At 41.3% G+C, this 15,928-nt stretch overlaps 1 protein-coding gene and 1 pseudogene across 1 annotated transcript in view; one reads left to right on the forward strand and one right to left on the reverse strand.

Annotated features, from left to right (window-relative positions):
- Positions 1 to 2,636: 2,636 nt before the first annotated feature.
- The window catches only part of LOC142152615 (uncharacterized), a 38,023-nt gene continuing 24,731 nt past the window's right edge, over positions 2,637 to 15,928 (reverse strand). Inside the window, exons 7-12 of the mRNA XM_075209418.1 lie at positions 14,471 to 14,566; positions 12,829 to 13,156; positions 10,503 to 10,619; positions 8,615 to 8,757; positions 4,841 to 4,921; positions 2,637 to 3,770 (exon numbers count right to left, since the gene is read on the reverse strand). Coding sequence (XP_075065519.1) covers positions 3,758 to 3,770; positions 4,841 to 4,921; positions 8,615 to 8,757; positions 10,503 to 10,619; positions 12,829 to 13,156; positions 14,471 to 14,566 — 778 coding nt within the window. The 3' untranslated portion in view covers positions 2,637 to 3,757. The remainder of the gene's footprint in view (positions 3,771 to 4,840; positions 4,922 to 8,614; positions 8,758 to 10,502; positions 10,620 to 12,828; positions 13,157 to 14,470; positions 14,567 to 15,928) is intronic.
- LOC142155740 (U2 spliceosomal RNA) lies at positions 15,076 to 15,232 on the forward strand (annotated as a pseudogene).

Below are 15,928 nucleotides of genomic sequence, written 5' to 3' on the forward strand. Positions count from 1 at the left end.
TGTCATGCTGTCACTCTCCTGTCACTCTCCTCTGTCCCCCTCCTGTCACTCTCCTCTGTCTCTCCTGTCACGCTGTCACTCTCCTGTCACTCTCCTCTGTCCCCCTCCTGTCACTCTCCTGTCACTCTCCTCTGTCCCCCTCCTGTCACTGATATGACAGCTGCTGCGTGAGAGAGGATGATGCTGGGTCCCGGCGCCCGGCAAGTGTTTCTGATTATTTTTTTTATGGCTGGCCGCGGCACCCCTGGGAGCCGCGGCGCACAGTTTGGGAACCGCCGGTATATACTGTATGTACATATATATAACAGAAGAAGGCAGTCACGTTTTGAAGTGCAGCTTTGAGCCTGGGTGCATAGCTACAGAGATTCTAAATGCAATATGTCTATGTATTATTTCTATTTTTCTCCTGTATTTAAACCGGTTACCTATGAAGAGGATTCTGCCTGCCATGTTTACAAATACATTCGGGTTCCACTATTCAATTTACACTTTTCTTGTTTTTACCGATGTTCAGTAGAGCTCATTCTCAACATAAAACACTTGTTTGTTTCTATTTCAGTTTTGAAGTATTACACATTTTTAAACACTCCCCAGCATTAATTTACATTATTATTATTATTAATTTTTATTTATAGGGCGCTACTAGGTGTCCGTAGCGCCGTACAGGGACAAACAAAGTTACAATACAAGGTGAGACAGCACAGCACAGTACAGTAAACAATAAGCACAGTAACTCGGTGAGCTCAAAGCACAGCTAGAGGGGCGGGGAGAGGGGAAGGTCCTGCATACGGCTGAGCCCGGGAGACAGGGAAACCCCCAGAGGGGAGAGGAAGGAGTGAGAGGGGACGGGGGGGAAGAGGGTCCTCGAGGAGGAGGGCTAGGTAGCTGGAGAGCCGAGTTAAGAGTGGTGAGGACAGATGACCCTGCTCAAAGAAGCGTACAATCTAAGGGGTGGGGTAGACAGACAGAGAGACACGGGGAAGAGGTAGAAGAAAAGGTAGGAAATTAAGCGGGAGACTGTGGAAGGCTTTAAGAAAAAGGTGGGTTTTTAGAGCCCATTTGAAACTGGACAGATTAGGGGAAGTTCTGATAGAGGGAGGGAGCTTGTTCCAGTGGAGGGGGGCAGCGCGGGCGAAGTCTTGGATACGCGCATGGGAGGAGGTGATCAGGGGGGAAGAGAGGCGACGGTCATTGACAGATCGGAGAGGGCGAGATGGAGCATGAATAGAGCGGAGGGTGGAGATGTAGGGTGCAGTGGAGTTGGCGAGGGCCTTGTATGTAAGAGTGAGGAGCTTGAAGAGGATTCTGTAGGGGAAGGGGAGCCAATGAAGGGATAGGTAGAGGGGGGAGACAGACGAGGAGCGGCGAGAAAGGAAGATAAGCCTAGCGGCTGCGTTAAGGACAGATCGCAGGGGAGCGAGATGAGAGTGGGGGAGGCCAGTAAGGAGGAGGTTGCAGTAGTCCAAGCGGGAAATGATCAGAGAGTGAATAAGACATTTGGTGGCATCTTGGGAGAGGAAGGGCCGGATGCGAGCGATGTTACGCAGCTGGAAGCGGCAGGATTTAGCAAGAGAGAGAATGTGGGGGCCAAAGGAGAGAGAGGAGTCGAGGATGACACCAAGGCAGCGAAGTTGGGGGACAGGGGAGATAGAGGTGTTGTCGACAGTGATAGAGAGGTCAGAATGGGGCGAGGTGTGAGAGGGAGGAAAGACTGAGTTCAGTTTTGGCGAGGTTAAGTTTGAGGAATCGAGAGGACATCCAGGAGGAGATGGCAGAGAGGCAGGCAGACACCCTAGAGAGGAGGGAGAGAGATCAGGAGAGGAGAGGTGAAGTTGAGTGTCGTCAGCGTAGAGGTGGTAGTTGAGGCCGTAGGAGCTGATGAGTTCACCCAGGTAAGAGGTGTAGAGAGAGAAGAGAGTAAGGGTCCCAGGACAGAGCCCTGGGGGACTCTGACTGGAAGGGTGGACGGGGGGGAGAGAGATCCAGAGGTGGTGACAGAGAAGGATCGGTCAGCAAGGTAAGAGGTGAACCAGGACAAGACTGGGCCGGAGAGACCAAAGGACTGGAGGGTGTGGAGGAGGAGGAGGAGGGGGTGGTCGACGGTGTCAAAGGCTGCAGAGAGATCAAGGAGGATGAGAAGGGAGAAGTGGCCCCTGGCTTTAGCAGAGAGGAGATCTTTGGTGAGTTTAGCTAGGGCCGTTTCAGTGGAGTTAAAGGGGCGGAAGCCAGACTGGAGAGGATCAAGGAGGGAGTGTTCGGAAAGGTAGTAGGAGAGACGGCTGCAGACGAGCCTCTCAAGAATTTTGGAGGCAAAGGGGAGAAGTGATATGGGGCGATAGTTAGAGGGAGAAGTAGGGTCAAGATTAGGTTTCTTGAGGATGGGGGATACGAGAGCATGTTTGAAGGAGGAGGGGAAGATTAAAGAGGTGAGCGAGGTGGGAGCAGGTGGAGGGGGAAAGGGAGCGAAGAAGGTGGGAGGGGATGGGATCCAGGGGACAGTTAGATAGGGGGAGGATGAAATGGGAGCGTGGACTTCCTCGCCCGTGGTGGGATGGAAGGAGTGGAAGGGAAGGTGGCCGGGGGGGGGGGGGGGGAGTACGGAAAAGTGGGGGTGGATGAGAGAGTGGAGGAGGAGATATCAAGTCGGATGGCCTCAATTTTAGAGGAGAAAAAGGAGAAGTCGGCAGTCAGGGTGGAGGGGGTGGGGCCAGGAGAGTGCTGAAGGTGGCGAAGAGGCAGCGGGGGTTAGAGGATTGGGTCATTACATTCATAATGCAATGACCAAGGAATTATATCCTTTCTATAAAGAGTGAGACATGAAGGCTCCTAGAACCAGTGCACAATGATTTATTTTGTACCTGTGCTGTCTCATATTGCCACTCACCAAGCATGGCAAACTGCAAGGTGGATCAGTGATCAATACTTGATGTTTCTATCCTTTTATTTGGTAACTATACTCTCACATGATCTTTTTGTCCATTACCATTACTGTAAAGGTCACCCATGGCTTGCTTTGCCTGGCTGCCAAACTCAAGTAAGATTTCCAGCCTACTCAGTTAGGATGAGTGAGGAAATCGGAAAATAAAAATATATACAAATGCTACAAGGGGATGGTTAATAACTTTTCTCTACTAGGAATGCTACAACTACATCAATATTTTCATTTTGAGTAGTACATGCATTGAACGAATTCATTTTTCAGATATGAAGATGCCTGAAATAGTGTAAGATTGTACCAATGTCAACATTATCCTTATTTCTGAATTTATTCATAACATACATATATGTCATTATATGTATTATATACATATATATCATTGTCATTATCATTCAGTGGCTCCAGTGTTAAGCATCTTAGCTAATAGATATAAAATTTAGCTTGGGGCTTTGTTTCTGAAAGTCTGTATAGGTGTGCCAATGCGTCTATGTATAATTATTATTATTAATTTATATGGCGCCACATGGTTTCCGCAGCGCGATACAAAGTATTATACGAATAGTGGACCATACAGGGTACAACAGTACAGAGCAAGACGTATACAGATAGATGAAATTAGAACAATCGTTGTTTGTGTTCTATTTAAAACTGTAGTCAGTATTTTTTGCGTATGATAATATGCTTGAGATGTAGCATAACACAGCTCTCCATCTGTCCCCAATGTAATTAGATTAGTACTTTGGGTTGACTTGTATACGTTTTTCTCCAACATTTAACACCAGTGGGTGTATCTTGTCCTTGTCTACCAATTCCACTGATTTAAAGGAGCAAACTGTAGATAAGACAAAACAGAAGTTAATCTCGTGCCTCATGATTCACTAAGTAGTGACCACACATTACACAAGATACTGAGGCAAGCTAATCTGAAAAACGCTATAAATATTCTGTTTGCCCAACTTGACTGTTCTTGTATGAGATAAGGTAAATGAGTCTAATCAAAGCAACAGGTGACCAGTTTAAAACAAACATTATACTAAACCATGACAATATAAAAACAATATGTCTTGTAGCACTCTTTTTACAAGTGGAACAATGATACATATATGTATGAATAATGTTTTGATGAAGAAAATCTACTTTTTACACATTTTCATTATGTGACCACAAGGGGCAGTATTCTATCACTCCATTAACACATAAAACAGTAGGACAGCTTCAATTATTTATAAATACATGTAAAAGACTGAAGTCCTCTATGCAGTATGACATATGTACCCATGTTTTATCTAGTTTGTACATAAAGTGAAAATAACAAAGCTGTACAAGTTCTCTTTAGATTTGACTTGAAATATTGTGCGCTTTGTTTTACAGCTAGCAGTAAGTAATGTGATGGCCAGTGGACGGTCAACCCGTTCTTCCTACTGTACAAGAAGATAATGTTATCCATCATGTTCTGATGTTGGAGGAAGCCATTCATATACATTGGAGGAAATTATTATCCTTTATTTATAAGGCACCAACTTATTAAGCACTGCTGCTCATAGAGGGGGATCAAGATCCAAATAAATTGCATACAATGACATGAAATGGAAAGTAAATAGAATCTCGATAGTTTACTTATTCTATCTCCCTTCAGCTTGGTGATGTATAAGGAAGATTTTAGTGACAACAGGGAAAGGATAAGATCAGCAGATCTGAAACATCCTCAAAGCTCTATTTTTGGTCTATATTTTGTAAAGTTGTAGGAAAAAATGAACAGTTCCAGTGTACCAATAAGTTGTTTTAGTATATGCTATAAGTCACTCTTGTCATTGTAATGAGTGTTGCTTACTAGTCAGTTTATAAGTCATTAGTGTCGAGATAATTTGGAGTACTGTATGAGGTGTCCTGGGTTATTTATACCTTGGAGCGATTTGTTTAAGAACGGTGTTATCTTTTCTTTGAGCTGTGCTGAAAGATGAATCGTTCAGATGTCCTTCATAGCTGTATAAATAGAGATTAATATAAAATTAGATAAATGCAGAATTGAACATGCTACCAGATAATAATGCGCTAAAAACAGAAACCCTGTTAGTTTAACATCAAAGTCATAAAATATGGCAATAAATTATTGTGCCATGTAAATATTGCACTCCATCATCACATTCATTTGCATTAAATATTAAACAGACCAAATTGGAGCGTCACATCTAAATACAAGTTCCAGAGACACTTTGCCGATTGGCAAGCGTACATTTAAACACATTACACATGGTACAACCCTTATTGTGTTTTAGATTTAAAATAGTTCCTATCAATATATTTGTGCTTACATATAAGTTTTAAAAAACAATAGAGAAGGGAGTGGCCCGGCAGCATTTAGGCAGGTTACATAACGCTGCAATGCATAACGTATCACAGACATTAAAAATTACCTTGTATGCGATGTGAAAGTGACCCTTCTTTACAATGGGGGGCTTCGCATTGCTGCTGCTGCGATGGTCGGAAGCGATGGTTCTTGCTTTTTAATGATCACCTGGGCATGCTTTTCATAGCTTTGTAAATTGGATAAATTTACAGTCCATATATATATATATATATATATAATTTATTTATTAAGCAAGGATAAATGTGTTATGGCAGGGGAAATCTAAGGTTTCTCTTGCATGAACCCTTCATAACTGCGATAGCCATTTTACGGAGAAAATTGCTGTTTGTATGGCTCATCGCACCTTTGTCAATAGATCTCAGAGCAAGAAAAGTCCCAGCTGGTGCAGAGAGCATGAAGACAGAAATTTCCTGACAAGAGCAGGGCTGGAATACACAATACACTGCTCCAGCAACTAAGAAGCTCGCCATAAAATAGAGGGAGGTGTTGTCATCTGATGTGCATTTAACTATGTAATGAGTGCTTAGAATTTACCTGATGGTCCCAACCTGACAACTATTTGGTGCAACAGTTTTAAGGGGTGATTTCAATATAGCACCAGTACAAAATAATATGTACCACTTTCTTGGCCTGTTGGATTACCAGGGACAAACCTTTCAAACCTAAATTAAAATTAGCCCCAACTGAATGTAAGATACTCCAAAGAAACATTTCGCTAACTCTAAATACTTATTAAGTTCCTTAAGTAATGTACACATTCCAAATCAATATTATGACTGATATTGATTTAAGTGCCAACATTTAAATGACCATACATACTGATAATACAGTTTATTTAAACAAGCCCGTCCATATTGAAATATATTGAGGACAGGATTATTCTACACCGCTCCAAATCAATGCGAACTCTTCTCGTCTCTTCCTTAGTACATGATCAATTTCTCTATAGTGACACCAATAGGCCCCACTACACATGCAGCCACTAGCGGCAGTCCACAGAAGAGAGGGCAACACATAGTTGCTAAACCTTGAATACAACTTCCAGCGTCATTATATGGTACTGTACTATTCATACATACAGAATATTCTAGCCCTGGCAGTTATATCCTGTGCTGGCAGTTATATCCTGTATACAGAGAAGGAGAAGCGGAACTGCACAGTTGTCCATATATACAGAAGGATATAAAATGTATTTGTTTAAATAGGCACAATGGTATGCCTTTAGAAAGTTGGTTTCCGGGAGCCTGCCGGGGGAGGTGAGCGTGATGGGGGGGCTCCAAAATGTGCGTCATTATGGACCCGCCACCGTGACGTAATGACGCAAACGCGTCATTTGGCAGCGGGGGGGGGGGGGGAAATGCCGCTTTTCACCGGGAATCGCGGCGTCTGGTATCTAATTCTGCCCACTTCACTAGGAAGTGGGCACTTCCTAGTGAAGTGGGCAGATCCGGGAGATTGCCACACTCTCCCGGGAGTCCGTGAGACTTTCGCAAAATGCAGGAGTCTCCCGGACATTCCGGGAGAGTTGGCAAGTATGGTATGAGCCTGTGTGTGGAATTGTGCCATGCTGTACTACCACAATATGCCCTTTCACAGACATACACAAAGCTAGAGAAGATTTAAAAAAAAAAAAACAGGTAACTGTGTGGCACTTTGTAGTCTGTGTAGTAGTGTTTCTATGTGATTACTAACTAGACAGTGTGAACAAGACCACAGGGGGTTTAAGTGAGTAAACTACACTAAACATCTGCAATGTCTTTCCTATACTATAAAGTGAGGCACAGAGTTTTGTCAGAAATAAATGGCAGTCTGTGTAACACATAGCTGTTGTCATAGTTGTTTCTGTTAGAGTGGAATTGTATGATTATTGATTTAATATCTATCATGTGCTAAGCTTTAGATGCTAATATGTTATGCTATGACTTTAAGAGAAATTAAGCAGATATTATTTTCAGTTTAAAAAGACAAATTATTCAAGGTTGGCCACGCAGCGCCATGTTCCCATCAACGAAAACATTCCAAGAACATGTAGCAACGTTCTTGATAAGATAAAACCCAAGGACTCAAAGATGGGGGCAGCACAAGGATATTGGCGAAAAGCCTGGAAAGAGATAACACACAAAGAAGAAAGAGTTGTTTGATCTTTGATGTAAAACTGAACTATATATATATTGTTAATTGATTTTCTCTCATTATTTTACTGTCTTATAATTGGTTGTTCAGAATCTATACCGCTAGACTTACATGTATAAAAATAAGCGCTGAAGTGGTCTCAAATTGGAACAGAATAAAGCTGCTCAGCATTATATCATACAGGTGTTGAGTATTTTCTGTTCACCAGTCGACTGAAAACAAAGAAAGATCTGACTGACATTGAAGGTGCTTGATAGAAGTATCGGTGAACCCCGATACCCCAACATTTCTTACTTGACATTGAAGAAAAGATAATAAAAATGAATGAGATTCTGTTCAGGAAATTGAACTGAGCAGTCTGCAGATGACCTAGTGTGTGTGTAAAGTACCACCTGCTGCTTCCTGTATGAGTCACAGCAGGCTCCCCATGTGACGTTACTTAATAGATACCTCTAGTCCTTGAACCTTCCTCTCTGATCTCTGTACTCTGATAGAAAATGCCTTGGACAGCTATTTTGTTTTTTGCTATCTTAGGCAACTAGTATTTAGCAAAGCATGTTACAATGCAGGATATCCACCCACACGAAAACACCAAATGTAAGAAACACAGAGCAAGCTGCCGTCCCTTATCTAAATGTATTATTAATAAACACCTCGGCTTCATTTTCAGCAAACAATATATGCAAATATATGTAATACAAACAACGTTTGGCATTGCAGTCCAATTTCCAATTCTCTCTGAGTTTTTACACATTTGTACTCCATAATGACCCCATATTTTAATACAGCACTAGCTGTACTTTGCAATTTATTTTACTCTTTTAGCTATCATTTATTTATTTAAAATAAGCATTTGCAATATAGTAGTGTTATAGAATTATGTCCAAATGAAGATTTTTTTTTTTGCCATTTACAAATTATGACAACCTTGTCTACACCATGGGACCTCAGTTCGTTTCCTGTGTGACTGCATACAAGTCAGTCATTCTAATAATCTACTGATTTATACTAAAGGCCCATTGGAAAACAGATGTCATATTAGTAAATATATTGATTTCACAGATCAATTTTCATCCCTTTAAAATAGATTTATGTGTATCTTTAAGTAGTACTAAAGCAAAAACACATAACAAATAAACTTGTACATAGACAAACTACATTACAAAAATAATTACCTAAATTTAAAATCATTTGGTAAATGGTATCCTGTTCGATAGTCACTCCTAGTTTTCACAATTTGTTTTTGAAGGTCTTTTATTGATCTGCTATATCCATTAAAAATGTAGTTTGCAAACACCAGCTTCCCACACATGTACATCTAGAAACAAAAGATACAAAATAACAGGAAACATAACAATATTTGTACCACCATCTCCGTGCACACATTAATGTTCTCTTACAACAACAGCTAACGGATCACTTAATCCAACCTAGCTATAAGAATACACCAGGTGGTAAATGTATCAAAGTCTGGTTTTTCTCATCTCGCGGGAGATCGGCGTCTTTGCAGCTAAAATTTAAAGGGGCGATGGCAAGTGACTCCGACTACTGAGGTGTCCGTCAGGAGACTTTAACGACAGTGCGACTTCTATCCCTTTTAATTTAAAGCGGCAATGTTTAAACCAGTAGATTACAAACTTTTTCAGTTCAAGGCACCCTTAGGGTCTCCAAAATTTTTTCAAGGCACCCCTAAGCCAAAATAATTACCAAGTAGTCCCCCACCTTGCTTACCACTGGCCCTGGCCGAGGCACCCTTGTGAGACCACCGAGGAACCCCATGGAGCCTAGGCGCACAGTTTGGGAACCTCTGGTTTAAACACTTAACCAAACACTGCCGCTTTAAATTAAAAGGGATAGAAGTCGCACTGACGTTAAAGTCTCCTGACGAACACCTCAGTAGTCTGAGTCACTTGCGGTCAGCATCCTGCGCCCATCGGACATCTCCAACGTCGAGATGCAGGTAAGTCTGCTTCTCTTTAAATCATTTTTTTACAGATTCGGATTTTAATTGGAGGAGTCCTCGGTGTCGGAATATTCAACACCGATAACCCGTACCCAACCTGTGGTTCCCCTGTTATATTGTGACCATCCTGTCATAGTCTAGTGCTGGCTGCTGCCTTTGTCAGGAACTCCCTGATGATTATCCCCTCACATTAGTGGTTCCCAGCCTAGGCTATAAACTGATACTGGTTACTGTTCTGGGGGTGGGCCCACAATCTTTTTTTTATTTATTTATTTATTTTAACAAGTGGTCATTATCATCATCATCATCATCAGCAACACATATCTTTTACACCACGGCGTGGGGAGCTGCAAGTTTTATGAGGCATAACCGGAGAAGTGGCCCGATCTCTGTATAAACTGCATCCCCCTGCCTGTAAAAGGCTGCGATTGCATGCCTCCAATTCATCTCCCCAGGTATCCACAAGTGCAATTTCACTTCAATAAATATTCCCTGTTGTTTTACTGCGCATATATAGTAAAACAAAGCAGATTTTTGAGCTTGGGAACTGGTGAATCAAGCCATTTATGTATTATGGAAGGGAGTATCCTACAAAACTGAAATATATACAAAAATATTAATATAGAATTTTTTTAATTAAAATGCAATGAATTCTATAATATTTCTCAAAAGTGAGAGTAATCAATCCACATTCTGTCTCTTAGAAAAAATGAGTTCACATTGTGAAGTAAACAATAGAAAATATTTGCCAGTAATAAATTGCTTGAAAGGAAATGGCAGTATAACATGTCACTTTTTCTGGCATTACTCAGAGAATTTTATTTAGTGAACTGATGTGGTAAGGATTAACAGTGCCACCCAATGGACAATGTGAGAAAAACTATGTGCACAGTCATTGAAAACAATATTTCAATCATTACAATGACTAAACAACACATTGATTAAACACTTCTACTGTAATTGTTTATTATAACTACATAGCTACACATAATTGTAATGATGTATCTGCACTAAAATACTCTGCAGACTGTAGTCCTAATTTTTACATATTGTAAATATGTCAGTGTAAATCATACGTCATTGCATAGATGTGTTCATACCAGGATCATTCCTGGAGCTGCATTGTGCCGTTGAATGAGCAAGGGATCTTTGTGACCTGTGAACATATTGCATGTGGTGATGTCATACTTCAAAAGGCGGAAGGAGTCTAGTTGGCTCTGTAAAACAGTACAAGTGTGACATATGTACTGATCAACACAAATATATATAAATATCATGTACCATTTCAGTAAAAAGGGGCACTAAAACTACACCCACATAGACAAATAGTTTCTCTTTTAATAAACATGTGTCTGTTCCTGGATTACCTGCATGTTTCTGGCTGCTACTACAAACTGGTTTCAGCGCCTTGGATCCAGTGTACAGTCATTCAATCCTGAAGTCTGGGGACGAGATGTCTGCACACTAGATGAGGAGCTGCTGTTTATATGCACACAGAAATTCATTCTTGTTCATTACCGCCATTGGATGAGGTTGTGACAGAGGAATTGCCTGATCTTATATATATGGTCTAAGATAGCTCATGGTCTTGTGACTATCTGGTACGCAGTTTTTATTGACTTAGGGATGCATGTTGCACCTGTGTGCCACATTATTCACCTTTGGGTTTACTACCTGTTTTAGCACTCTGTCTCCTGGTGGAGGACTATTTCCGGATTTGGTGCAGTTTTATATATAACAATACTGCACTATGTTACTTTCTGTTCTGTTTTTTCTACATTGTCGCTATGTCTGATGGAGACTGAGAGGGATTACCTCTGAAGAGGAAACCTCCATATGACCATTTACTTCTTGAATACATCTTTACGGTACGCAGTTACTACATCTTCCCAACACCATATTTTGATATTACACATTGGGGCGCCCTACTTGTTTTTCTGTTGCAGCATTATCGTTATCCGGACTAACCATCTGGCCACAAGTATCCTGAGGCTGCCGCTCTCAACCGAGCTAAGTGTTGTTTTCGGGACTGATCCCTCAATACTGGACCTTATATATTATCTATACCAGTTGTCTATCCAAACTGTATTTACGTTGTGGTAATTAGCGCCACCATATATATCTTTTTTTTGGTTTGTTATATATATATATATATATATATATATATATATATATATATATATATATACTCTTACATGCCAGAGGAGAAGTATTACTATGTAAAGAAGTCATATTCGCCTCCTCTCCCGGAATGTCCAGGAGACTCCCGAATATCGGGGAGTCTCATGGTGTCCTGGAAGAGCGGGCCTCCTTCCCAGATCCCACACACTTCACTATTAAAGTGGGCGGAGGCTGGGCTTGTTGATGTGATAGCATCATCATAGCCCAGTCCTTGCTGCACGTGGCCGCAAGTTGCGGAATGCACAGCAGAGCTGTGGGCATGGTGATACAAACACATCATCAAGCCCAACCTCCGCATCTCTTCAATAGTGAAGTATGTGGGATCTGGGAGGGAGGCCCGCACTTACAGGTCTCCAGAAGACTCCACAAAATTCTTGTGCTTTGGGTCCAAAAGATGGGCTGCTCCTTAGACCAGTGACTATTATATAAATGTAATGTAATGTAATAGCAAAGTGCAGAAAATGCAGTACATAGCCACGTTTGTGAGATAGGTTCACACATCTCAAGGATTTAGTACATTGCACTTGTTGAGGACTGGTGAAACATACATATTTTATTACTAAGCTGCAGAGACAAAACACTGCAAGAGTAAATGTGAATTATTGCAACAAAATCTATGTCATTCTCTGAAAAATGGACATTTACAAAAAAAGTGATTATGTAGGTCCATATGCTAAATACTTTTCTGTTTTCATACATAAATTAGTAGATGTGGCATCTGTAGTGGGAATTTACATCTGGTTGAACCAGGTATTTCCTGACTCAGTGCAGGGTAATCGCACATATAAGCTTTTTATTGTTCCTAAGTGCTAAAATTAAGTTTTGTTTTGGAAGAGAAGTTATTTTAAGTAGTTAAGAAGAGCCATTTAGAAGGACAGCACAGCAGATTGTAGGGGTTGTTTTTCCCCTCAAAGTGATGTGCTTTATTACAGCTGCTCTAGAAGTGTTAGTGATCTGGGGGTAAATGTATCAAGCTGAGAGTTTTCCAGCGGGTTTGAAAAGTGGAGATGTTGCCTATAGCAACCAATCAGATTCTAGTTGTCATTTTGTAGAATGTAATAAATAAATGATAGCTAGAATCTGATTGGTTTTTCAAACCCGCCAGAAAACTCTCAGGTTGATATATTTACTCCCTGAAGTCAACCTATACTTTCAATGGGATACCTTGTTCTGTTTTGATTTGGTTGTCAAAAAATGGGCAATTATTTTATGCGAGTTGTGAAAGTGTTATCTTGTGGCACACACCTGCATGCATGGCATACTTCTGTATCGGTTCTTTTTTTCATACAATTGGTCCAGCACATCCCTGTTGTGCTGTTCCTCAGAGTCCAGAGATGACACAACACACACAACAATGATCTGCTCTGAGGACGATGTCTTGCTGTTTATCAGCTGGTCGAACACCAGGTCTGTGACATTGGGAATCTGGTGATTACTGCACCTACACATACTGCCTTCCTCACCCAGCAGGAGTTTCTGTAAGACTATAGGACAGGTGTAATGTGACATGTGCCAAAGCTTCTCAGGATCTTGTTCAAGAGAAGATAGAGGAGCTGACAGGTCCACATCTATCCTACAGAATATGCAAAAAAAAAAAACATTCAGCTGAAGCATAAAAATAAAATAATACATGTGCCACTAGACAACATGAAGTGGTTTATAAGTTCATGGGCTAGATTTACTAAGCTGCGGGTTTGAAAAAGTGGGTATGTTGCCTATAGCAACCAATCAGATCCTAGCTTTCATTTATTTAGTACCTTCTACAAAATGACAGCTAGAATCTGATTGGTTGCTATAGGCAACATACCCACTTTTTCAAACCCGCAGTTTAGTAAATCTAGTCCCATGTGTGTCTTTATATGTCACTAAATAGTGTATCCAACAAAGAATACCAATGGGCACTAACTAAAGACACTACTATCGAGAATATAATTACTTCTCAGTGTCAAAGCGCATAGATTATACTTTAACCAATTTATAAACATATGTTGAGTCCAATATAGAAATAAGTATACATTATTACCAATAAAATGTATATATGAACCAGGGATATTAATCAAAACACATTACCATCACAACCCAATATTAAAACGTAATTCAAATTAAATTATATTTCAAACTAATCCCTCATACGGGATTTGAACTAGTCATCTTGTGTATCTTAAATGGTTCACTAGCCATTTAGGCTATCAGCTTACACTTTCAATCAATCAGGGTCTCAAGCAGGATCAATATATATTAAAATGTATCCAAAATTGCAACCATATAATATTATTCTTAATTGCTTGGAGGGGATGATTGCTGCTTCTACCAGGGATTGTTGTGTGTCAATCCCCAAGAATTATCAAAAGACAAAACCCAAAGATCGTGAGAAGCTCAGCCTCCTCTTTCCAAGACAAACAAAATACCATAATAGAATAAAAGAATTACAACGTATTTATTTTGTATTTATTTAAATAAATATTTTAAATAAATAACCATTTAAATAAATATGTCGTATACATGATATACATACATGCAACTCAGAAGACAGATGTAAAATCTTAAGTATATGGAATCCTTTTGTATGTATGCAAAGTACATAACTTTATGCACCCGCAAGACAATGCTGACATAACCAAAGTCAGAACTTGTTAATAAAATCCTTAACAATGTATATTGTATAATGTAAACTGGGTAGAGCATGTAAAAGTTCAATAAAGAAATGTCTTTACAAATCATATATCATTTTGTTACAAAAAGTATGTTAATGTTTAAGCCGTTACAATGAAATAGTATTTGTATGTTCAGAATTATTGGCCCATGTATGCATTTTACTTATACTATAGTCACTGGTCACTCACACTGGGGTATTGGTTTAGAATAATGATTTCACACATGTCCTTACCCTGATTTACTGAGCACATTTCCACATACACTTTTACTTAAGTTTGGATCAGCAGCAGTGTGCTCTTTTCTCAAGGTGCTTGAAAGGGATGAAGGCCTAATATAATAGACATAAAAAAACACAAATAAAACTTAGTGTTTTTAGGTATTGTAATACAAGAACTAATTATCACATGTATTTTATTGGAATGAGCTCAACACTCAAAGAGTGATGATATTCTCTGTGCCGCAAAAATAATACAAATGTCACATTTACATTAAATTCTGTTCTTCGCTAATAGTACACAATATCCAAACACCCCTTAATTTAAGGTACCCCTACACAATGCAATTTTGCCTGCCAGTTAGGTAGTCTTAGACATAACGAGTCGCAAACTGCAGCAGGTTTAGATCCGAAAATGATCCTGATCAACATGTGAAGGATATTGTATAAACATTGAACACCGAATGGTCAGATCTTACAGGTTTGTACACTGATCAGCCACAACATTAAAACCATCTCCCTAATATTTTGTAGTTCCCCTTCATGCCAGCCAAACAGCTGTGAACCGTTGAGGCATGGACTGCACAAGACCTCTGAAGGTTTCCTGTGGTATCTGGCACTAAGATGCTTCTCGGCCTTTTGGCTAAGATCAAGTGTAGTATCTGTTCTTATCAGCTTACCAACTACCCGGTGGAGGTTATGCTGAGTGTGGCTCATCCGATAGCGCACTCTAACATTGGTGAGGGGCTGATGTAGACTCTGCTGCATGGTGCACTTGTCTCTCTCCTGCCCAAAACCCAGAGGACATACCTGAGTGTGGCTCATCCGATAGCACACTCTAACCCTGGTGAGGAACTGTTTGAGACTTGTGTTACCCGATCAAAGCCGGCCAGGAGCAAGAAGACCGACCCCGGGGAAGAAGCGCTGCCGACCCCCCTGCCTGCCGGGAAGAAGACGCCGGGAGCACCTCCGGCTGAAGAAGCCCTCCTCTCCTCGGGCCCTGCTCCACTGGAAGAAGCGCCTCCTCTTCAGCGGAAGCCCCTGCTCCTCTCTACCCAGCGGGAGGACATCTGCACTGCTCCCTCCACCCCGGAAGACCAGCCTCTCTACCCCAGTAAGAGCCAGGACGATGGCCTCAGCTACCCCAGCTCCTGCCTCCACCCCTGCTCCTGCCCCTGGGAAGAAGGGAGGAAAGAACACCGTCCCGAAGCCTCTCCCCGTGGCCGGAACCTCTGCCTCCACCGCCCCTGCTGCTGCCGGACAAGGCCAGCCCAACCAGGACACCCCCCAGAAGACCCCCACTCTGGAACCCTGGATGAGGCAGACCGTGGTCCTGAAGCTGAAGGAAGTGGAAGGAAGGGTCCCAGACATGACGGCCGAGACCTTCGGCAAGAAGATGATCCTGGACCAGGGCTTCTCCAAGGCTGAAACCCTCAGCGTGCAGAACTACCTGAAAGGGATCTGGTACATCACCTT

This window comes from Mixophyes fleayi, chromosome 4 (genome assembly GCF_038048845.1).
Source record: "Mixophyes fleayi isolate aMixFle1 chromosome 4, aMixFle1.hap1, whole genome shotgun sequence".
NCBI classification, from domain to species: Eukaryota; Metazoa; Chordata; class Amphibia; order Anura; family Limnodynastidae; genus Mixophyes; species Mixophyes fleayi.